General features: G+C 39.0%; 1 protein-coding gene across 2 annotated transcripts in view; it reads left to right on the forward strand.

Annotated features, from left to right (window-relative positions):
* Positions 1-17767, forward strand: part of SNTG1 (syntrophin gamma 1) — a 795295-nt gene extending 777528 nt beyond the window's left edge. For both annotated transcript variants that reach the window (XM_040354181.1, XM_040354180.1), the window contains 4 exons: positions 399-551; positions 6943-7035; positions 13143-13253; positions 16636-17767. In XM_040354181.1, the coding sequence (XP_040210115.1) occupies positions 399-551; positions 6943-7035; positions 13143-13253; positions 16636-16806 (528 nt within the window). In that variant the 3' untranslated portion in view covers positions 16807-17767. The remainder of the gene's footprint in view (positions 1-398; positions 552-6942; positions 7036-13142; positions 13254-16635) is intronic.
* The last annotated feature ends 7306 nt before the right edge of the window (positions 17768-25073 follow it).

Raw genomic sequence — 25073 nt, forward strand, 5'->3', positions numbered from 1 at the left:
TATGTCAGCTCTACCTATCTACCAAAAACATTGACAAATACTTGCTGAAAATGCTGCATTTTAATAGTTATGGGCTGTTCATTTATTCTCTAAAATGTATAAAAGCCAACATATTGGTGTATCATAAAGGTAATAATGCACAGATCATAAGGTTCTAGGCTTACAAAAAATAAAAAATCTCATGCTAAAATATTTTATTAAACAAAAAGTCTTTAAAAATTGGCACACCCTATGAATTCAGTAGTAACCAGTGATGATGATAATCTGTATGCTCCGCTCATTATAGTATGGCTGTTTGTACTTATGAGTTTGGTTATTGTGGTATATTTAAATCAGGGAACTGTAAAAAAAATATTACTTGATGTATGCCAGATTGTATAACTTCAGGTTTTAATCAGGACAGTGATCTTCTGGACCGACGGAAACACTGCTTTGGCGTTCAGTCAGAATCTGGTGAGGACCTGTATTTCTCTGTGGAGTTGGAGAATGAACTTACAACCTGGGAGAAAGCATTCCACACAGCAACTTTTCTAGAAGTTGAAAGAATACAGGCAAGCACTCTTTGTAGTATCATTTATGTGTGATTAGGTAAATCTAGATGATCAAAGTTATATTTTCAGTTTTACTTGGGCAGACCCTTTTGACTTTAAATGATGATCACTGTGATAACCACAACACAGAAATTGGGAGTGTATGGCCATTCTTAGTACACTTAAAACATATACATTGGCTTTTGAATAATATGAGAAATCTGAGGTGCCTATTGACGGCATATTTTACATTTATGCAAATTATATGCAAATATTCTATTCTAGTAAAATATTCTTCTAGTGGTATGGTATATTAAATAATATATATTTTGTTTTCTAACTTCCAACCAAGGATAATGAAAAGGATAACATGCCTTTTTTGGTTACTGACAGCTGTATGGTGTTTATAAACCTTGTATGGAAGGTCAGCCATATACGCATCTGACTGCTTTGGCTTATTTCTATTCACATATTGCATATATTTGGGCCTAGAAAAAATGTTTTGACTTGCATACACTTTATTATTATCTTACCTTTATTTTGTAAAGACAGGTGTAACGTAGGACCTCTAAGTGGCATTTTAGAGCAGATTTTACAAACACTAGTTAAAAATGATTAGCATTGTTTATTTTTAAATCTTTTAAAGCAATATAATAAAATATAATGTTTTAAAGTTCCACATCTGGCTTCACCAGGTAAGGGGCAAAAAGTATGCCAGACTTGGGTTAGGGAGTGGTAGGAAAAAAATGTTTTTGCTCGGGATAGGGCTTTAATTATGCAAGTCCTTAAGCTCCATGTATTCTTCCAAAATTGCTACATTAGGGCACTTTCAGGACTTACAAATTATGTTTCCATTAAAAAAAATGTATATTAATATTTTGAGACAGGAAACAAAGATCCCTTTTCACATGATTACAAAACTTAAAAGTTCAGACTTTAATTTACAAACACAGCTGAGAGATTCAGTCAGAGAGCAACAGTCTAAAAGCAAGCAAATCCTGCTGTGATTTCTAATTAGAAAATCTTTTTTGAAAATGTATAATTCTATGTGGCTCAATTGTCATGGGTGTACCATATATTCATGGTATTTGAAAAATTTATTTTTTAAAGCATAAATGTATTCCTGTCCATTGACGTTAAACCATACAGTCTCCCTTTAAGCCGTAAGGCAATAAGCCAACTTATGACAAGTTGCGAGGGCTGCTACCTGGAAAATATACACTCCTAGGGCCAGATCCACAGAAGAATTACTCCAGCGTATCTATTGATACGCCACGTAATTTCAAAGTTCCCACGACGTATCTTTGTTTTGTATCTACAAAACAAGATACGACTGCATAGGGGCTCGATCCGATGCAGCCGTCGGATCGTAGGTGCATTTTTCCCCCGGGCGCTAGGTGGCGTTTCCGTCGAATTCCGCGTCGAGTATGCAAATTAGCTAGATACGGCGATCCACGAACGTACGGCCGGCGCATTTTTTTACGTTGTTTTCGTAAGGCTTTTTTTGGCGTATAGTTACCCCTGCTATATGAGGCGTATCCTATGTTAAGTATGGCCAACGTTCACGCATCAAATTTTTATTTTTTTACGTTGTTTGCGTAAGTCGTTCGCGAATAGGGATTTGTGTAGAATGACGTCATCGTCGTAAACATTGGCTTGTTCTGGTTTATTTTCAAGCATGCGCACTGGGATACCCCCACGGACGGCGCATGCGCCGTTAAAAAAAAACGTCATTTACGTCGGGTCACGACGTATTAACATAAAACACGCCCCATCACATACATTTGAATTGCACGCCCTTACGCCGCCGAAGTTACACTACGCCACCGTAACTTACGGCGCAAATTCTTTGAGCATAAGGAAAATGTAAGTTACGGCGGTGTAATGTATCAGAGATACACTACGCCGGACGTAGGAATGCGCTGCGCTACGAGGATCTGGCCCCTAGTGTTTCAGTCCCTTCCATAACAACCCTTCTTGTCCTTACCCACCAGGGCAGCACTTCAGTATGTAGCTACATCCAGAATGTTGGTATGTAAACCCTGAAGGAAGTTTAAAAAGCATTTGAATACCACTGTTTTTACCTTATACATTGTTCTATATTTAGCAATAAGTTTAGAAAATGGAAATTTAGATTTTTTTTAAATTTCCATCTGAATAGTTATCAGTTCTATGTTCAGTCTTGATAATTCTGATTAATTATATTTTAGTTAATTTAAAAAAAAGGACACGTTTACAATTAGATGTCTGTTCAGAAGCATGACTGGTAGTTATTTATATTTGTCATTCTTTTTTGTTGTTTTTTTATGCATTAGTAGACATTTTCAACAATCATTTAAATTAGATTGTAAGGGCAATGACTTAATGCTGATGAAAGAAGGAAACATTAATAACTATTTATCAGTGTCATAGTTCCTGTTAAAGGATATGTTTTAATGAAAGGAACAGCTTGCACGCATATGGAAAATATAGTCTCACAGTGTGCCTCGACAGTAAAAATTAAAATTTTAGTCTGGATAATTATATCACATGCTGTTTCTTCTATAAAGTACTGCACTCAAAGAGAGTTGAAGAGTACAAATACAATAAATATAACTGTGTCCATTCAGCTTAAAATAATCATTCCAAAATTACATTTATTTTCACGCTGAGAATCATCAAACTAGAAAAGAAAAGAAATAAAAAGAAAATAACCTATTTCAGTCATTTGGTTTATGATTTAATATTGTGCATATCTCTAAAAAATAAAAAGAATTACCATGAAGTCAATTTGCATGCACAAAAAAGCAGCTTTCCCCTCCAGGAAAGGAATAAATATAGTTAGCCCTTGACACTAAGTTCTTATACCTTTAAGAACTGCTGTGGCTAGTTCTTAACTTTTCCTGCTTGTTCAACCTTTACAAAGGAATATAATTCAATGGAAGGTAGACATTGCTACTGGTGTTCCCAACTGCTTTAATATGATGAGTAACTCTGCATTCTAGTATCTATCAATAAACATATTATCACTTTTTGGGTGAACTGACTCTTCAGTAGGCATGGGCCAAACACCCCCTGTTTGGTTATCAGCAGGACTTCCGAAAAAAGGGAAAGTTCTAACTCGAACAGTGAACCCCATTGAAATCTATGGAAGCTGAACAGGAAAAATCAAAAGTGCCCATTTTGAAAGTTTATATGCAAGTAATTGGCCATAAAAAGGGTATGGGGGTCTGGGTACTCCCCTGAACATGTATCAATGCAGATTTTTTTTTAATTATCGCTTTTGCAGGAGCAGTCATTAGTGCAACAATAAAAATGAAAAATTCCTTTAAAGATAGTGCCTGGGGGAACCCCATGATGTGCATTTAAAGTGGTGCATCTGTAGCATGCATAAAACATGCTGCAGAAAATGTAATTTCTAAAGAAAAAAAAACTAGTAAAATCCCATTAAAAATGACTAGTGACTCGCCACCCGGCTATTAAAAAAATAAAGAAAAAAACAGCGTGGGGCCCCCTGGATCTGGTATGGATTTGGAGGGGAACCCCATGCGAAAAAAAAACAGACCCTTACCTGGGGCATGCTGCCTGGCAGGTCAGAAAAGGTGGAGGACAAGTGAGCACCCTCCCTCCTGAACCACACAAGCCCCACTCTTTGCCTATATATCTCTGCCCCAAAGCACCCACCTCCCCCATGTTGAGGGCATGTGGTCTGGGGTGGTTCAGGATTGGGGGTGCTTGCTCTTCCACATGCTGCATGCCCAGATTTGGGTCTGGTATGGATTTTGGGGAGACCCATGCCATTTTTTTTGTGGCATGGTGTTCCCTTTAAAATCCATACCAGACCCAAATCTGGGCATGCAGCATGTGGAAGAGCAAGCACCCCCAATCCTGAACCACCCCAGACCACATGCCCTCAACATGGGGGAGGTGGGTGCTTTGGGGCAGAGATATATAGGCAAAGAGACCCAAATGGTGTGAACAGTAGGAACCCCATGCTTTTTTTTTTCTTTCTTTGTTTTACGGCACTTTTTTTAACAACCAGCTTACACTGCGCTCTGACTGGGCAAAGCTTTGTCAAATCAGGTCCCCTGTTTGGGGGAAAAACACCCTGCAAATTTAGGTGTTTGGCGAACCGCCAAACAGACAAATGTTTGGCCTGAACTCATGTTTGGAATGAATACTCTTACCCTTTGTAGTGCACACACACACACCGACGGCGGTGGGTCAAACAAGCAAAAAAATTAACCACTCAGGCTCACATGCAGATTGGAACTCCTATGGAAAGCGACCTCATTTTCAGGCCCCCTGCTGTTCTCCCGCTACTTGTTCTGGAAGAAGATGTAGACTACTGTGGCGGCCAGAGAGTAGAGGAAGGCAGACACAGCAATTGCGACAAAGAACTCAGCAGAAGATGAAAAGTCTCCGCTCAGCAAGAGATTTTCCCTTTGTTTCCCCTCGAATGTGGGTGCATAACCACTCTCTGGAGAGCCAGCCAGAGGGGATGTGAATTGTAATGGCAGTGTCCTCCACTGCCTGAGCTTTTTGCAATCTTTGCATTTGAAACATGTGGTGGTTACTCCGGAGAACTAAGAGTCAGCGTGGACTGCTTCAACAGAACCCAGAGCGACTGCCGCATTGACATCCAAGTGGCCTAACCATTCAGGTTGTATCAGGTGAATTTTGATGCACCCACATGCGAAGGGAAACAAATGGATAATCTCTCGCTGAGCGGAGACTTTTCATCTTCTGCTGAGTTCTTTGTCACAATTGCTGTGTTTGCCTTCCTCTACACTCTGGCCTACATCTTCTTCCAGAACAAGTATCAGGAGAACAACAGGTGGCCTCTAATTGAGGTCGCTTTCCATAGGAGTTCCAATCTGCATGTGAGCCTGAGTGGACCATTTCTTTGCCTGTTTGACCCACCGTCGTCGGTGTGTGTGTCCACTACAAGGGGTAAGAGTATTCTTTTCTCCCCCCCCTGGTGTTGGAGTCACGTCCCTGGGTGTTACAGCTGCTGAACATCTCTTACATCCACAGGAATTTAAGGCTACTCTACACTGGATAATGGGGACATTGCATAGCTATGATTATATATAATATCTCTATCTCCATTCATTTTTTATATTGAGCATTTCTATATGGACGTCAAACATGCTAATTTTTTATGCATTGTTTCTTTATATGCATGGTTTATTATATGTATGTGAATTCAATTTTATATAGATACATATATTTGCTGTTTGTACACGTTTGGACTGGTGTGTGTGCACCTGGGTCCATCTTAATTTATATGTTTGTCATGGCTCCACAGGCAGCACATATTCTTTGTTTTTGGATACACATATATGTCCATTTTTTAATTGATATATTTTTCACAGCGCCGCATCTTTTTAGTCCTTATTTTACACATTTATACATTTCCACAGGCCTGTAATATATCCACCTGCTGACTGCAATATGTATATATACATTGCGGCTTGCAAGTGGTTTACCGGCTGAAGCTATCATAACCCCAGTATTATTTTTTTTAGCCGGTGATTGGCTTTCTCATGAAAGCAGTCCAAGAAGCTAATTAGCTGCTGGATCGGCTTCAGAAACAATGATTGATATGCAATGATTTGTGTTCTGATTGTCCAGCAAATCTACACAGTGAAAAAGCATAATCATTTCCCCACTTTTTAAAAATTGATCTTTAAAATACTGACCAAAGCTTGCTTCAAATCAAATGCATTAGCCACTTCTTTACCATTTCAGCCTACAGTTCAATCTGCCTATCTCACAGTGTGCATCGTTTGTATGTTATCAACAGGGCCATGGGAATTAGATCTGAACTGTGAGCTAACAGCTAAATACACAGGTGAAATACATATACGGAAGCTGTTTTACCTGACAAAAGATTTGTATTCCTGTTCACCCAGTCTTGAGATTAACACAGCTCTACTACAGCACAGTCCTTTCTGGCAGAGTAGGAGAACTACTATATGTTTTATGTGTTGCAGTTAAGTAACAGTTATAGGTCTTGTCCCTCCCCAGCCTTTGATTGGACAGTGAGAGGAAAAGCAGCACACTGATGAACTTATATATCTGTCACTCTTTCTATCAGCATGGCCCTTGTTGGCATAATGAGCACTACAGCACAGCTAACTGGCCTCATCTGTAGCTTCTTTCTCTCCCTGTTAGGTCTCTACCATACATAGGACTGCAAGAAGTTGTTACCAAGCCAAATTCAGATATTTAAACTAGTGTTAAAAAAAAAAAAAAAAAAGAATGATGTATTAATGAACAGAAAGATGCAATAATCCGTGTCTTATATCTTCCTGGAGTTCAGCTTTAATATTTAAAAGAGGCGTGCATTCTAGCCTGTTTTAGCAATACTTATTTTTTTTGCCTAATCTATTTTAATTGCTAATAATTATTATATTATTTATTTCAGTGCAAAACCTATGCCTGCGTTATTGACAGCCATTTAATGGGCCTTACCATTGACTTTGGTATGGGATTCATCTGTTTTGATGCTGCAACCAAGGTAAACCACTTCAAACATGCCGCTATTGATTCCCAACAATACAAATTCTGCTTAAAAACTATTTCTTTATTTTTTTTATTATTTGATTTTGTATAAATTATGTACAACATTTATTGTAAATGCAGCTTAAAATAAACCCATCAATAATTGTAAAATTGAAAGTCATTGTCAGTTGAATGTAACAACAGAAGCTGTGACCTACCCAATGAGAATGCCTCAGTGATAAATTTGCAGAAGGTAGGTAGGGCTTAAACTTAAAGTCAAGAATGTAAAGTTCTTACTGTAGGTAATAACGTGAAATTGATTTCATAAGGGCTCACAGAGGAAGATCTGTATATGTGAAAAACAGTGCTGCACCGCTCATTTTCAATAATCCTTATACATCTGATTATTAAAGCAATACAATATCATAATAAAAAAACTCTATCTTGTAGGCTAGGTCTCCCTATGCCTACTGCATGTTTTCTGCCTAGATATGTGCATAGTCTCTCACATGTTAAATGACCCTGGCTACTGTTATGCTTCTTGCTTATTTTTAGTCCACATTTGGACCACTGCTAGTTGCTTATATTAAACTTTACATTGTCTAATAAAATGTTTGAACAAAAAAAAATAAAAAATTATTTCTGCAAGTCTTTAACCACTTCAGCCCCTGAAGGTTTTACCCTCTTAATGAACAGGCCATTTCTTGCGATACAGCACTATGTCGCTTTAACTGACAATTGTGCAGTCGTACAACGCTGTACCCAAACAAAATTGATATCATTTTTTTCCTACAAATAGAGCTTTCTTTTGGTGGTATTTCATCACCTCAGTTTTTTTTGCGCTAACAACTAAAAAAACATATATTTTTTTTACTTTCTGCTATAATACATATCCCCAAAAATATATATATAAAAAAACTTTTTTTTCATCATTTTAGTCCTATATGTATTCTACATATTTTTGGTTAAAAAAAATAGCAATCAGTTTATATTAATTGCGCAAAAGTTATTGTGTCTAAAAGATAGGGAATAGATTTATGGACTTTTATATATTTTTATGTTTTTACTGGTAATGGCGGTGATCAGCGATTTTTAGCGGGACTGCAACATTGCGGTGGGTTAATCTGACCCTATGCGACACTTTTTGGGCACCAGTGACATTGATCAGTGCTATAAAAATGCACTGATCATTGTATAAATTACACTGGCAGAGAAGGGGTTAACACTAGGGGGCGATCAAGGGGTTAACTGTGTTCCCTGGGTGTGTTCTAACTGTAGGAGGAATGGGCTGCCTGGGAAATGACAGAGATCGCTGTTACTGAGAACAGCAGATCTCTGAAATGTCATCTGACAGAATGGGGATCCGCCTTATTTACATAGGCACATCCCAGTTCTGCCTCTGTATATCACAATCACGGGTCGCTGGTGGACATTTTGGCGTGCAGCAGGCATGCGTGCCCACAGTTTCACATGCACGGACCAACGTAAACCTATGGTTTGCCCAGGAGAGCCGACCTGCTGCAGTATAACTGCCGTGGCTGGTCTGCAAGTGATCAATAATTACTCTATATTGTGCTTAAGTTCTTTATATTCATTTAAAGGGTAATAACAACAATACAACACAATCAAAAACACAAGCAACATTCATAGAATAAGCAAAGCACAATAGAAAACCATATGGGTTTCGTAGACACCACAATATAAATATATAAATATAGTTACAAACATATAATAAAAGGTGTGTCCACTAGGAGCTTATCCTTACAACCATATTTCTCATATTTCTTCCCCTAGAAAGGAGGCAAGAGACATGTGGGAGGTGAAGGCAATCCTCTTCTAAATACAAATACACTTTCTGATCTTTTTCCCATATATAGTCTAGGTGTTTCCAGGCTTCTCTGCCTAATCCGTGCTCCTCATGCCCCACCCCCATCTCCCTCTCTCCAGCTTCCCCAACCACACCTCTCTTCCTGTGTTAGTGGAGTAAACTGAACCCCAACCCCCTCAAAAAATACATTTAGGAACTGAAGCCAGCTTCTCCAAGTTCCATGTAATATTAAATAGGAATAATTTTGTAAGTGTATTAATTCTTCCATTAATCTAGTACTATCTATCTCTCTAAACCTTTCTAACATCGTTGGTATCTTCTTTGACGTTCAATATTTTGGGATCAATGTTTTTGCTTTGTTCAACAAGAATGGGGTAATAGACATGTTTTCCTTGGCTCACTTGTAGCATGAAACAAACATTGTCATGCCCAATTTTAGAGTCGCTGATCTTTAAAACTTTTTTGCAACATAACTGGATCATTGGGCAGTGCCTCCATATATGGGCATGTAAAAAAATTTGGATGATGGTACCTTTTTACTGTAAAGTGGAGTTCCACCTTTTTTTTTTTTGCCTAAAAATCTTAAAATAAAAAAAAATTAAAACTGTTTTTTTTTTATACTCACCTGAAAGGGCAGTTGCTACGCGGAAGTAGCTCTTCTGCCTCTTCTTCCAACGCGGTGGATCTTTTGGCTCGTCCTAAGTCGCCGTGTCTTCTTGTGAATGAGCCACGCTGCCATCTGGAAACTGTGTGTATCCCAGGAGGCAGCCGCCCATTCACAAAGTGCCGTGCAAATCGTGCATGCGCAGTAGGAAACGGGCAGTTAAGCTGTAAGGCTTCACTACCTGTTTCCCTTAGTAAGGGTGGAGGCGCCAGGACCGAGCGATCGCCAGCGGGCAACTAGGACAGGTAAGTGTCCTTATTAAAAGTCAGCAGCTACACTGTTAGTTGCTGCTGACTTTAAAAAAAAAATTATGGGTGGAATCCCACTTTAAGTTTTAATGTTTACCTGAAGCTATACTATTTTGACCATATATGGTCATGTGTTCCCTCACCGCCACACTCCCTCTAGCATGCAGATGACGCTTCTGGGATATCTTATGTAATTTTAATATAACATAATACCACTTAGTTAGCAGTTTATAATTCAATTCATTGAGGTGGAGTGTACATAAGCTATGACTTTACGTTTTAAGGCTTCTGTGATGGGTTGATTTAATTTGTGTTCCCAACCCCTCAGAGGACTTGAGAACCCAGGATCCTGAGACGATATCAGCATCTTGTATATATTATAAAATGCTTTGTCTAATTGTCTAATTAACCCCCCCCCCCCCTGGTCTATAAGTCTCTCCAATGGATAGATTTTACAAATTGAATGCTGTGGTTTTGAATGGAGTCCACAAAATTCTGGAGTTGCTAAATCTCCAGACATCCCAAGGTGAAGAGCCATACCTGCCTTGTAGTTCTAATAGTGCACAAAGGGCATTCACATTCAGAATGTCCTTTAAAACGATTGTAAAGCTTCTTTTTTTTTAATAACAAACATGTCATACTTACCTCCACTGTGCAGCTTGTTTTGCACAGAGTGGCCCCAGTCCACGACTTCTGGGGTCCCTCGGCGGCTCTAGCTGCTCCTCCCCACATCTGATAACCCCCTTGGTGAAGCACTCTCCCAGTGGTTTACCTTGCAGGCGTGCTCCCGAGTCATTCATTCAGCGTCCATAGCGCCAAATGTATGACTTGGCCCACCCCCGGCACCCACATCATTGGATTTTATTGACAACAGTGGGAGCCAATGGCTACGCTGCTGTCAATCTATCCAATCAAGAGCCGAGACCCTGTGGAGAGAGGGATAGCATGTCACCGCCGAGTGAATTCCACGACTTGGGTGAGTAAAACCGGCTGGGGGGGCGGTGACTGCCAGAAGTTTTTTCACCTTAATGCATAGGATTAAAAAATAAATTAGAAAATTCAGAAATTCGTTTATTCTAAATTTTGAATTTGTACATTGTAGAACTTTCGCATTTTTAATTTCCGAATTTCCGAAATTTCGAATTTTCGAATTTTGGAATATTCTGAAAAATTTGTAAAATTTGGCTAAATTAATTAAAAAAATTATTTTGAACTAAACAAATTGCACATGTCTAATGAAGGTTAAGTCCTTAGACCTCTATATTGCCTCGTTAGCCATATAGTCTGGCCTACAGACGATTTGCTTATACATTCTTCCAAGTGTACCCAGTTTTTATAAGGGGTGTTATGCATCCAATCTTTTATTCTCGACAGAACTGCTGCTTTGCGGTACTTCTTAAAGTGGAGTTCCACCCATTTGTTTATGTTTGTCTGTGCTGCATGCCCTAATCTTATAGTGTTCAGAATGGACAATTTTTGCTTGTAAATACCTTTATTTTGTAGTCCTTCATTACTTCCTCCTCCTTATTAGCCTAGGCTATTAAGTCACAAGGCTATTCGCAAGGGTTTCTGGGATAGGCATCATGTATCCCAGTAGTCCTTGCAAATAGCCTATTTGCATAGAGAAGGGGCGGCAACTTCCTCTGACACTCCCGTTGCTATGGAAACCTGACTGAAACCTATTACATCGCTTGTGCAGCATGTGCGAGATCTGCAAGGCTGAAATCCAGGAAGTCATACAGTCTGGCTTCATGATGCCCACACTTAAGATGGCCACGGTCTATTTCTAGATTATAAACTAACTAAATGCTCTAACAACCTAACAAAACGGACCTTAGTTTACAGACTAACTTTACTAGACTACATTAAGCTTGTGTATTACAGGGGTATTTATATTTAAAAAGTGAAATTGTGGGTGGAACTTCCCTTTAAGGTCTGGTAGTGACAAGCCTCCAGTTGACTTAGATCTAGCAATTATTTTATAAGCAACATGGGAGCCTCTATGTTTCCAAATAAATCTCTTCAACAATAATCTCAGTGTTTTAAAATAGGCCCCCCTGTATATTTATCAGGAGAGCCTGGAAAATATAAAGAGCTGTCGGAAGAGTCACCATTTTAATCGGATTTATCCTGCCCAGCTAGGATAACCTGCTGGCAGGACATCCATTCAGATGTTGTTTAATTTTATTGAGAATAAGTAAATTGTCCTGCTATAAGTCCCTTACTGATGCAGATAGATATACGTCCAAGTATTTCAATCCCTTCTGTTTCCATTCAAATGGATACAGTGGTCAAAGGTCCCTAAGCTCCCCTTGGAGAACAGAGATTTTTAATATTTAAGATTTCTCTACGTTGACCTTTAAATTTGAGATTTCCCCATATCCTTTCAATTCAACTACCTGTATGAACAATCACTCGATATTGTGTGTTTAACAGTCTCTCTGTGCATCTTTGTCAGTCTACTTAACACTGTGCAGAAAAAAACCCTATAGGTGTTCTTTTTTTCGCTCTCCACCACCACTTGTGCTCAAACACAAGATGTGCTCTCACCTCCTCTTTTTGACCAACAGGTCAAAATATGCATGTTTCCCCATTAGAGATCTGTCAACCTCCAATGCCAGAAGACGCCTGCTCTCTCACTCAGTTCTCAGAGTAAAGAGAAACATACACTCCCTAGTGCTTTGTTGCTTTAAAAACATTTATGTAAATCATTTTCACACATATACCCACTTAAATGTATAAATGCACTTTAACTCTGTGCGCCAAAGATAGTATATAATGCAGTGATTATTGAAGCACACTGAGACACTTTTTTTTAATTTGAATTTTTTTACAATATATGCTTTTTATTATATGAATTGAATTATTAATCATGGGTGTATGTGTAAAAGCATTATTGGAAAGCAGCATTGTTTTTCACATACAGTATATAGATGTATATTGATAATAGAGTGACACTAAGGGATTGCAGCAGCTCTGTATTTACAGTATAGGGTACATATAGTTTAGGGTATAGCTGCACCGGAGTAAAAAGAGATTGTTTACAAAGAGAAAGATTTTCTTACAAATAAAGATAATATTGGGTGCCTCCTGATGTCCATTTTAATGGAAGATTTTTAATGTTAAAACTGTAAAAAAGCTAACCAATGTATGGGGTGATATTTTAATTGTTGGTGTTAGTGAAAGTCACTAGTTGAAGATTTTTTCTACATCCTAAGAAACTAAAACAATCGTGGATTATTATTTATTTGTAAAAATAGTCATATACAGCTGTAGGTGTTGAGATTTATTTCTCATTTCGTGAAACTGCCCTACAACTTTACTGTACACCTCTTTTCTGATTGCTGAGCTCACTGCACCATTTTTGATGTTTTATTTCTAAGGCTATACTGTGGAGGTATAAATTTTCTCAACTGAAAGGCTCTTCAGATGATGGGAAAAGTAAAATCAAGTTTCTATTCCAGAATCAGGATACAAAACAAATTGAAGCAAAGGTAAATGCAAACCAGCTTTTGTTCCTGTAGAGTAAAATGGTTGGATTGTATTAATCTAAGTAAACTCTAATAAGCTGAAAATTGTAATAGTGTTATCATTTAAAAAACAACATTTAATTTTTACAAATTACTAAACAATAGACAGAATAGGTAGAATTAGATTCATAATTAGTGTATATTTGGTATACCCAATATATTAATAGGATGGTAGTCATTATCTGTGTATATACAGTATATCCAGGCTTCTTTAGGTTATTCTAATATTATTTTGATTAGGTCAGTATTGTTATGCCAGTCTATCACATAAAAATAACAAAAAACTATCAAATTACTTTAACCCCTTCACTGCCACAGCACAAGAGTTATGATAGAATAGAACTGCTTCCAGCTGGCTGCTCAGTAACCCTTATGGCGGCTGTTTTCCCTTCTGTCATATGCTTATAGTGACTTCAGGAACCATACACTTATAGTATAAGGGTCCCATACACTCTGCTGCTTAATTCCTTGCTGTGGTCAGTGGCTGGCAAGTCACTGATCCCATCCAGCCATAACAAAATCTACAAATGAAGATGGAAGTCCTCAGTATTAATTCCTTCTTTTTAAATTGTAAGTGTGAAGTGGCTGATGAAAAAGGAGATCTGAAAAGTGAAGCTCTGATTAGCTGAGGGTGGGCAGGCGGGCAGTTGATGTCACAATTTCATACTCAGCCAATCATTCACTAAATAAAAATGCAAGACTACTAAATAGTGGAGGTGTGCTAAGACATACTTTCTGTATATTTTGCAGCAGAAAGGAAATGTCTCATACTGCTATGAAAATTCAATGGCCCCTACTCTATGTAGCACCAGCTTCTACAGCATATTACAGCATAAGCAGCAGCCAGTCTATTCTGCCATGAAAATACTTTGTTTGGTCCAAGCTGGACCAAAATAATTATTTAAAGTGTCACGAAACCTGGAATTTTGGTTTAAAGTAACCTGATGATCATTGTTTCTGGGACTAAAAGTGATAAAAAAATGCTAGCGTTGCCACCAAAAAGGTTGGGGGTGAAATCTTCCAATAGGTGTACAGTACCTTTTCTGGTAGCATCCTTTTTGGAGGGAGTTTCCCCTCTTTAAATTGGATTTCCTCTTATTTCCTGTTATGTCTCCTGGGATAGCAGACAGCAGTCTTAACTATTCATAAGGCCTCGTACACACGATAGGTTAACCAGAGGATAACGGTCTGATGGACCGTTTTCATCGGTCCAAACCGATCGTGTGTGGGCCCCATAGGTTGTTTAACCATAGGTTAAAAAAAAGCCAACTTTCTTTAAAATTAACCTATGGATTCCTAACCGATGAGAAAAAATTGATCGTTAGTAGGCACAACCATCGGTTAAAAATCCATGCATGCTCAGAATCAAGTCGACGCATGATTGGAAGCATTGAACTTTTTTTTCAGCACGTCGTTGTGTTTTACATCACCGCATTCTGACACGATCGTTTTTTTAACCGATGGTGTGTATGCACGGCGGACCATCAGTCAGCTTCATCGGTTAACCTATGACATTGGTCCTTCAGACCATTCTCATCGGATGGACTGATCGTGTGTACGAGGCTTTAGTGTATTTAAAAAGTATTTTGCCTTTACATGAATTAATTTAATTTACATTAATTAAGTAATAATTGAATAATTATAACATTTTAGTTGATAAACCAATTCATTGATTATAACTGTTGGAGTGCTGGATTTACAGCCTATGGCATGATCTATGCAAGAATTTCATTTCAAGCATGCCTTAGGGACCTTAGGGAAATTCGCTATGAGGACTGTAACTTGGGATTTTAAATGCTCATTACACAAAACTATTTGTTGAAAAATTGGTGTGCAGTCACAGATTATCTATTTTCTGTCAGGCTAAGCTGTCACCCTGCATATGCTGCATTCACCCATAAACCTAATCAGAAAACAGAATCCCTTGTCCAGAGTACCAGTGGTGCTTAAAGGGGTTGTAAAGGTTTTTTTTTTTTATCTTCTAAATACAGTAGGTTTCTTTAAGTTAGTGCATTGCACTTACCTTTTCCTTTGATTTCCCTTCTAAATGTTTTTTTTCTTTGTCTGAATTTCTCACTTCCTGTTCCTCCTCAGTAAGCTGTTCAGTAAGCTGTTCTGGCTGAGTAACTATCGCTCGGATGATGGTGGCAATTTACTGAGGAGAAACAGGAAGCAAGAAATTCAGACAAAGAAAAAAAACATTTAGAAGGGAAATTGAAGGAAAAGGTAAGTGAACCAACAATGCACTAGCTTAAAGGAACCTATTTAGAAAATAAAAAACAAACCTTTACAACCCCTTTAAGTCTTCATTAACACTGACTTAAAAACTTTGGGCCAGATTCTCGTACAGCGGCGTATCTTTGCGGCGGCGTAACGTATCTGATTTACGTTATGCCTACGCAACTTAGACGGGCAAGTGCTGTATTCCCAAATCCCTTGCTCCGTAAGTTGCGGCGGCGTAGCGTAAATAGGCCGGCGTAAGCCCGCCTAATTAAAATTTGGAACAGGGGGGTGTGTTTTATGTAAATGTTCTGTGACCCGATGTGATTAACGTGTTTTACGAATGGCGCATGCGCCGTCCGTGGAAATCTCCCAGTGTGCATTGCTCCTAATACGCCGCAAGGACGTATTGGTTTTGACGTGAACGTAAATTACGTCCAGCCCCATTCACGAACAAGTTACGCAAACTACGTAAAATTTTCAAATTTCGGCACGGGAACGACGGCCATACTTAACATTGGTACGCCGCACTTACGCCACCATATAGCAGGGGTAACTTTACGCCGGGAAAAGCCTAACGTAAACAGAGTATCTGTACTGCATCGGCCGGGCGTACGTTCGTGAATTTGCGTATCTAGCTGATTTACATATCTCGACGCGTAAATCAGCGTACACGCCCCTAGCGGCCAGCGTAAATATGCAGTTACGATCCGACGGCGTAAGAGACTTACGCCGGTCGGATCTAATAGAAATCTATGCGTAACTGATTCTAAGATTTAGGCGCATAGATACGACCGGCCAGACGCAGAGATACGACGGTGTATCTGGAGATACGCCATTGTATCTCTTTTGAGAATCTGGTCCTCTGCTTCTACAGGAGTTTTGTGTTCTGCCTGTAGAAGCAGCTCAATGTTATCCTATGTGTACAGGATACAGGAGCCTGAATGTTATCTTGTTAATAAGAAATCTATCTACACATGTATGCCTAGCCTTAGTACTAGTAACATAGACTGAATACAGACAATATATTTTTAAATATACTGTAAATATAATTAAATAAATCTCTTTCAGCTCTGTGTATATATATTAAAATAATGTTCTCTGTGCTGGCAATTTATCTCTACAGGAACTTGAATTCTCCAATCTTTTTGCAGTCCTTCATTGCATTCATTCATTCTTTGCTGCTAAAGTCGCTTGCTTGGACCCTCTTTTTGTTGATAGTCAGGGAGCTGCCTCTTCATCTGTATCAACTTCTGGTGCAACAGCGAGCATTTGTAAAATGAAATATTCAACTTAACCTGTCCAAATAGGAATGCACTCACCTACTGAGAATATGCAAACTGTGAAGGAATATTTAAGGAATGGTGGACATGGGACTCTAGCTCAGGAGACCCAAATAGATACTTTTTTTTATGCCGAAAAAATATTCTATCTTATGGATTAATGACAATTACGCATTGTTCAGCCTGGAGGATACCACTTGCACGTGGCAGCTGGAAAAGCAAAGGTCTGTGTTCACTACAATAACCCAGGAAATTAAGGACATATTTTTATTATTTTCTGTGTTTTAATGTTAGTGTACAAATATGAAAAATAAAACAAATAAAATGGCTACATGAATATAGCACTTATTTTCTAAGGTTGCATTGTGAAAGTGTCAAAAAGGAGAAGGATCTTGATTATTTTTATGGACAGAATACATGTTGTTAAAGTAACAAATAGAGGAAGGCATTTTATAAGGCAAACCATAGTAATCCCCAAAACAATCTCCTAGGAAATGCACTCAAAAAAGCCTATCCCATGGAAGTTTATAAGGAAGCAGACGATGTCTTGTACTATTTATTTCTTTTATAGTGCACCTTCATTTTAATGTAAGAAGAAATCTCCATCAAAAACAAAATCTGTTACAATAGCCTTATTAATTTTAATGCTTGCGTTTATTTTCCTACTTTGCTTTTTTCTTGTCTTTAATGTATTTCTTTACCTTTGACATGAAAGCCATGCAAGTACTTAACAAAGTGAGCATTGTTTAGCTGATATTTTATAGGATGATCCAGTATCTGTAAACTGCGTAGAGTCTGTCTTGGCTGAATCAATGTAGATTATGTAAATGAAGAGGAGAACTGGTTGACAATATTGGCTTCTTTCATCAAAGAATGCATTTTTGTTCTCTTTGTAGTTTATTTCTTTGAACACATATAGGTAGTTTTTTAGCGGCACATACAATTAATATTTATTTTTTAAGGACTTAAATAATAATAATGATAATAATATTATTAATAATAATAGGCAGTTTTAATTAAATATTGAGAATACATTTTTTGTTCCAGGGAGGTATAAAAGGCTCACATCAATCCATCTTTGTATTTAAAAATTATTATGATATACTCTTTTTTTTTATTATTAATCTAGTGTAGTATCTGAATTTGATTTGGTATTAGCTTTTTGCAATCCCATTGTACACCAGCACTCACCAGATTGGGACAGAGAACGGTGGCAGGACTAGGAAGGGAGAGCAGACTGATAATCTCAGTTAGATGGGGTAGAGAGAGGACACCTTTTTGTATTTCTTAACTGTAAAAAGGTGTGATCCACCTGGCTATCTGGAAATAATGGAAATAACAATTTCTCCCCTGTGACATTGTGTTCTTTTTTTTTCTGAATTAAAAAAAAAACTAGCTAAACACTATTTTAACTTTCAAAGTATTTGTAATTCTGTTAACTTAGGCCGCGTACACACGATCAGTCCATCCAATGAGAACGGTCCAAAGGACCGTTGTCATGGGTTAACCGATGAAGCTGACTGATGGTCCGTCGTGCCTACACACCATCGGTAAAAAAAACGATCGTGTCAGAACGCGGTGACGTAAAACACAACGACGTGCTGAAAATGCTTCCAAGCATGCGTCGACTTGATTCTGAGCATGCGCTGGTTTTTAACCGATGCTTTTGCATACGAACGATCGGTTTTGACCTATCGGTTAGGCGTCCATCGGTTCAATTTTAAAGCAAGTTCTCATTTTTTTGACCGAAGGTTAAATAACCTATGGGGCCTACACATGATAGGTTTGGACTGATGAAAACGGTCCTTCAGACCATTCTCCTCTGGCAATCCTATCGTGTGTACACGGCCTTAGCCTTATTATATTATATAGCCACCCTGCAAAACAGCCGCAGGCAAATTATGGACCTCTCCAGAATACTATGCTGCAGTTAAGCTGGTCAAAGACCCACCCCAGCCTGAGGCACACTGATGAGGTCATCCTCCTGCTCTACCATCCTATAAACTTAAAGTCTTAATATAACAGATTTCAAACCACGGTAAGGACTATAGGAGGCTAATATCAACCCATATCACTGGTTATAAATATTTCAATGATGTTCTACAGAACACATTCTGAATGAATATTATATACTGCTAGCCAGATTCAGGTAGACGTGTCTAAGGTTAGGCAGGCGTAGCGTATCTCATATACGCTATGCCGCCGTAAGTTAGAGAGGCAAGTGCTGTATTCACAAAGCACTTGCGTCCTAAGTTACGGCGGCGTATCGTAAATGTGCCAGCGTAAGCGCGCCTAATTCAAATTGTGAAGAGGTGGGCGTGTTTTATGTAAATAAAGCATGACCCCACGTAAATTACGTTTTGAACAAACGGCGCATGCGCCGTCCGTGGACGTAACCCAGTGCGCATGCTCCAAATTATGCCGCAAAGACTCATTGCTTTTGATGTAAACACCCCATTCACGGATGACTTACGCAAACGTCGTAAAAATTTAAAAATTTGACGCGGTTCCGACGTCCATACTTAACATTGGCTGGGCCATCTTTTTGGTGGTTTATCTTTACGCCTGAAAACGCCTTACGTAAAATGGCGTATCTTTACTGCGACGGGCAAGCGTACGTTCGTGAATAGGCGTATCTCGCTGATTTACGCATTCTAGGCATAAATTAGCATACACGCCCCTAACGGGCAGCGTAAATAGACAGCTAAGATACGACGGTGCAGGCGGTCGTATCCTAGCAACATTTAAGCGTATCTCAATTTGAAAATACGCTTAAATATACAACGGCGCAGATTCGGAGTAACGACGGCGTATCTACTGATACGCCGGCGTAACTCTACCTGAATCTGGCTATGTATATCTATGTCTTCTTTACAGCCTAACTCCAGATTTCTGTTACTTAACTACTTTACACAAATCGCCGTACCCGTACGTCGGTACTTTGGCACTAAATACCGTTGTTATGGCAGCAGCTAGCTGCCATAACCCCGGTATTTTCAGGAATAGCATGCTTTAAGATAAAATTGGTCTCTGCAGCAGATTTGCCACAAGATAATTTTTATCGGTGGCGTGAGAGGGACCCCCCTTCCCTCCAAGCTTCTGGGTGTTTTCGCAGCTTACCGGAGGCGTCGGTAGCGGTGGAGACTATCACGTCCACTCCCCTCACTGCCTGGATACCGAGTAAGGGAAATATGGCACCCACTCGGCTCCATAGCATAGGGGGGCAGAAGCGACATCAAATGTCACTTACGCCCAATGCTTTTAAAGGGGATTTTTTTTTATTGAATTTTAGTGTCAATTTGAGATCTGCAGTCTTTTTGACCCCAGATCTCACATTTAAGAGGTCCTGTCATGCTTTTTTTTCTATTACAAGGGATGTTTACAATAGGAATAAAAGAACCCCATTTTTTTTAAAGGACAGTGTAAAAATAAAAATAAAAGGTAAAATAAATAAGAAAAAATAAATCAAAATTTTAAAGCACCCCGTCCCCCCGAGCTAGTGCACAGAAGTGAATGCATACATAAGAAAACGGTGTTCAAACCACACATGTGAGGTATCACTGAGATTGTTAGGCCCCGTACACACGACCAAACATGTATGCTGAAACTGGTCCGCGGGCCAGTTTCAGCATACATGTTCGGTCGTGTGTAGGCGCGAGCGGGCCGAATTCCAGCAAACATTTGCCCACCGGGCCTTTTCCCAGCGGGCAAATATTCCTGGACGTGTTTTAAAACCGTCCGCTGGAATCCTGCCCGCTCGGACATGTACGGTCGTCAGTACAGACCTACCGTACATGTCCGAGCGCCCGCCGTCCCTCGCATGCGTCGAATGACTTCGACGCATGCGTGGAAGCCTTTAAATGGCAGGCCCGCCCACGTCGCCGCATCATCGCCGCGTCATCGTCGCGGCGACGACGCGGACACGCCCCGCGTAGTGTTTACGCGCGGACTTCTGTACGATGGTTAGTACAACCATCGTACAGAAGCCCTCTGGCAGGCATGTACGGTGAAAACGGTCCAACGGACCGCTTTCATCGTACATGTTTGCTCGTGTGTACCGGGCCTTAGAGCGAGAGCAATAATTATATCTCTAGATCTCTGTAACCCAAAACGGGTAATTTGTAGACATTTTTAAACGTTGCCAATGAAGATTTTTAAGTGCCAAAGTTTGTCGCCATTCCACAAGTGGGCACAATTTTGAAGCGTGACATGTTGGGTATCAATTCACTTGGCGTAACATTATCTTTCACAATATAAAAAAAAATTGGGCTAACTTTACTGTTGTCTTATTTTTTTGACAAAAAAAAGGGTATTTTTCCCCAAAAATTGCACTTGTAAGACCGCTGCGCAAATACGGTGTGACATACAATGAACGCCTTTTTATTCTCTATATAATGTTTGGGGTTTCAAAGTAATTTTCTAGCAAAAAAATATTTTTACTTGTGAACAAGTGTCAAAAAGAGGCCTGGCCATAAGTGGTTAAAAAATGTTTGTCTGGGCCAAGATAATGCTAAGAAACTGTTTCCTTTACTGTTTGCTGTGCTGTATAAACTGTATGTAGAATCAGGTACATACAACATACAGCACTGTGTGGTGGCAGCAAGACAAAGACTTCCCTTGCACAAGTCAGGGGGAGTGCTGCTCAGCCACTAACATAAAACTTTATTTTTTCAGAATAAATACAAGGGGGCATATTCACAAAGATCTGCACCGGCGCAGCGTATCTGAGATACACTACGCCGTCGTAACTTACCTGGCTTTGGTTTGAATCCAGAAAGAATTTGCGCCATAAGTTACGGCAGCGTAGTGTATCTCTCGCGGCGTAAGGGCACGGAATTCAATTGCGGCGAGTAGGGGGTGTGTTTCATTTAAATGAAGCGCGTCCCCGCACCGAACGAACTGCGCATGCCCCGTCCATCAAAACTCCCAGGGTGCATTGCTCCAAATGACGTCGCAAGGATGTCATTGTTTTCGGCGTGAGCGTAAATGGCGTCCAGCCCCATTCACAGACGACTAACACAAACAAAGAAACATTTTCAAAATTATATGAGGGAACGACGGCCATACTTAACATTGAGTATGCCACCAGATAGCAGCTTTAACTATACGCCGGAAAAAGCCGAACGGAAATTCCGTAAAAGAATGCGACGGCCGCTCATACATTCGTGGATCGTCGGAAATGGCTAATTTGCATACTCGCCGTGGATTACGACGTGAACGCTACCCAGCGGCCGCCGGAAAATTGCATCTTAGATCCGACGGCGTACTAAGGCGTACGCCTGTCGGATCTAACACAGATGCCGTTGTATCTTGTTTGGTGCATACCAAAACAAACATACGACGCGCAAAATTTGAAATTACGCGGCGCATCAACAGATACGCCGGCGTAATTTCTTTCAGGATCTGCCCCAAGGCTTCTTATAGTTGGAAGTGGAGAGGTAGGAAGATTAAGTAATGATCTTTATCTCAGCCATCAGAAGAAGCTTTGTACTCGTTCAGAAAATACAAAGCTTTATGTGAATGGCTGAGCAGTGCTTAGCCCAACTTGATATTGTTCTGGGAGCAAGATGAGTAGTGTCACTGCCAGAACACAGTACTGTATGTTATATGTGGCTTATGCTACAAACAGTTTTCTACAGTGATGACAGTGGGTTGGTCCAAACAAACAATTTTAAAGTGACAGAAAGCATGCTTTGGTTCACAGGAGGTTTGTCAACCCAAAAAATGTAAAATTTTCCCAAACATAATGCCAAACGTGTAGAGGTCTATAGGAGACAAATATTGTTATTTTTACTGGCCTTTTTCAAGATGAATTTGCAAGCTTTTGTTAAAAATGGTAACTAAGCACTGCCATGTACCAATGCAAACATTTTTTAATTATTTTATTTAACATGCTTTGGGAATGTCTTAAACCTGCAAGTGACATTGTTTACAAACATCAGCAGGACATGTGTCATTAACCACTTGACATCCAGAAGGTTTTACCCTCTTCATGACCAGACCATTTTTTCTATTCAGCAGTGTGCTACTTGCAATAGCATGGTCATGCAACACTGTATGTAAATTAAATTTATATGCACTTTTTTCAAATATTGGAGCTTTCTTTTGGTGGTATTTGATCTCCACTTGTTTTCATTATTTTTTGCTATATAAACAAAAAAAAGACTGACAGGAAAAAAATATATATATTTTATACTTTCTGTTATAAAACATATCCAATAAAATCAAAATTTTTCATAAATTTAGGCCAAAATGTATTCTGCTACATTTCTTGTGTAAAACAAAAAATTGAAAGTTATAGCATCTACAAACTTGGGTATATACAGTATCTCACAAAAGTGAGTACACCTCTCACATTTTGTTGCCAGCTGTTTAGAAATTAATGGCTGTGTGTTGAGTTATTTTGAGGGGACAGCACATTTACACTGTTATACAAGCTGTACACTCACTACTTTACATTGTAGCAAAGTCTCATTTCTTCAGTGTTGTCACATGAAAAGAAAGATATACTAAAATATTTACAAAAATGTGAGGGGTGTACTCACTTTTGTTAGATACTGTATATTTGAAAATTGATCAGTCCTGTTGTACTGATGGCCTATCTCATTTATTGAGGACCTTAAAATGCCAGAATAGTAGAAATAACCCCAAAATGGCCTATTTTGGAAAATAGACCATGTAAGGTATCTAGTAAGAGGCATAGCGAGTTTTTTTAAGTTGTATTTTTCTGTCACTTTATTTTGGAAAATTAATGCCGCGTACACATGGTCGTTTTTCGGCATTAAAAAAGGCGTTTTTAAAAACGTCATTTAAAATCGTGTGTGGGCTTCACATCGTTTTTCGGCTTCTGAAAAAACAACAATTTTTTTTTCCGGACGTGCAGCATTTTTTAACGTCGTTTTTTAAAATGTCGTTTTTCGGGTTGTAAAAAATGATCGTGTGTGGGCTAAAACAACGTTTTAAACCCGCGCATGCCCAGAAGCGAGTTATGAGATGGGAGCGCCCGTTCTGGTAAAACTACCATTCATAATGTATGAAATATCATAAAAGTGGAATGACATAAAATCAAAAGAAAATAGGTCAGCAACTAATACCACAGCTGTGATTACAACACTATACAATCATATCATATATAGGCTTCATTAAGAGAGCACAGTTACAGGTACAATGTTGAGTTGCATATCCAGTGTAGTATTCCAAAGATTTGGTGAAGAGCTCTTCACCAAATCTTTGGAATACTACACTGGATATGCAACTCAACATTGTACCTGTAACTGTGCTCTCTTAATGAAGCCTATATATGATATGATTGTATAGTGTTGTAATCACAGCTGTGGTATTAGTTGCTGACCTATTTTCTTTTGATTTTATGTCATTCCACTTTTATGATATTTCATACTAAATAAACTTCTAGTTTTCTACATCTATTGGTACTGTGTGCCCTTAAAGCCCAATTTATTAGTCCTTTTCTCAAATCTCGTTATTTCGGGGCGTTGGCACATTATATACTAGTGCATTCGCGGTGTCACCACGCGATGTATGCACATTAAAATAGGTCCCTCTTTTACCAAATTACCATTCATAATGGAGTAAGCACATTCATCACGCTGTAACAGACAAAACAGCGTGAATCGTCTTTTACTAACAAGGAATCAGCTAAAAGCAGCCCAAAGGCGAATAGAACTTCCCCTTCAGAGTGCCGTCGTACGTGTTGTATGTCACCGCGCTTTGTTCATCATTTTTCAAAAACGATGGTGTGTGGGCAACATTGTTTTTAAGGATGAAGTTGGAAAAACGTCGTTTTTTGGACATGCTGAAAAACGTTGTTTTTTTTATGCCGAAAAACGACCGTGTGTACGCGGCATAAGAGATTAAATAATTTTTTTCCACCAATTATTTTTTTATACTGTCACTAGTGCAGTACAGCATCATAATATGACTGGTGTCATGCTGGTCAGGCATACAAGAAGTTCTAAAAAGATTAAATCATTTTTTATTTAATTTTGTAACATTATTTTTTTACTATTGTTTTACATACCTTTATCAGAGTAGTTCAGTGTCAACACAGTAACACCTAACTACTCTGAGGGTGATCAGGGATTTTTTTTTACACATTGTATGCTGTTATATTAATAATCACTGGAACATCAATGATTTGAACTGCCATGAATGGGTTGCAGTCATAACACCTGTGATTACTATTGTGTGATGTGATTAGCCTACAACTAGCACATGGTACAGAGTGAGAGGGGTTGGTCCAGGTACCATGTGATAGCTGTGG

This window comes from Rana temporaria, chromosome 5 (genome assembly GCF_905171775.1).
Source record: "Rana temporaria chromosome 5, aRanTem1.1, whole genome shotgun sequence".
In the NCBI taxonomy this organism is placed as follows: Eukaryota; Metazoa; Chordata; class Amphibia; order Anura; family Ranidae; genus Rana; species Rana temporaria.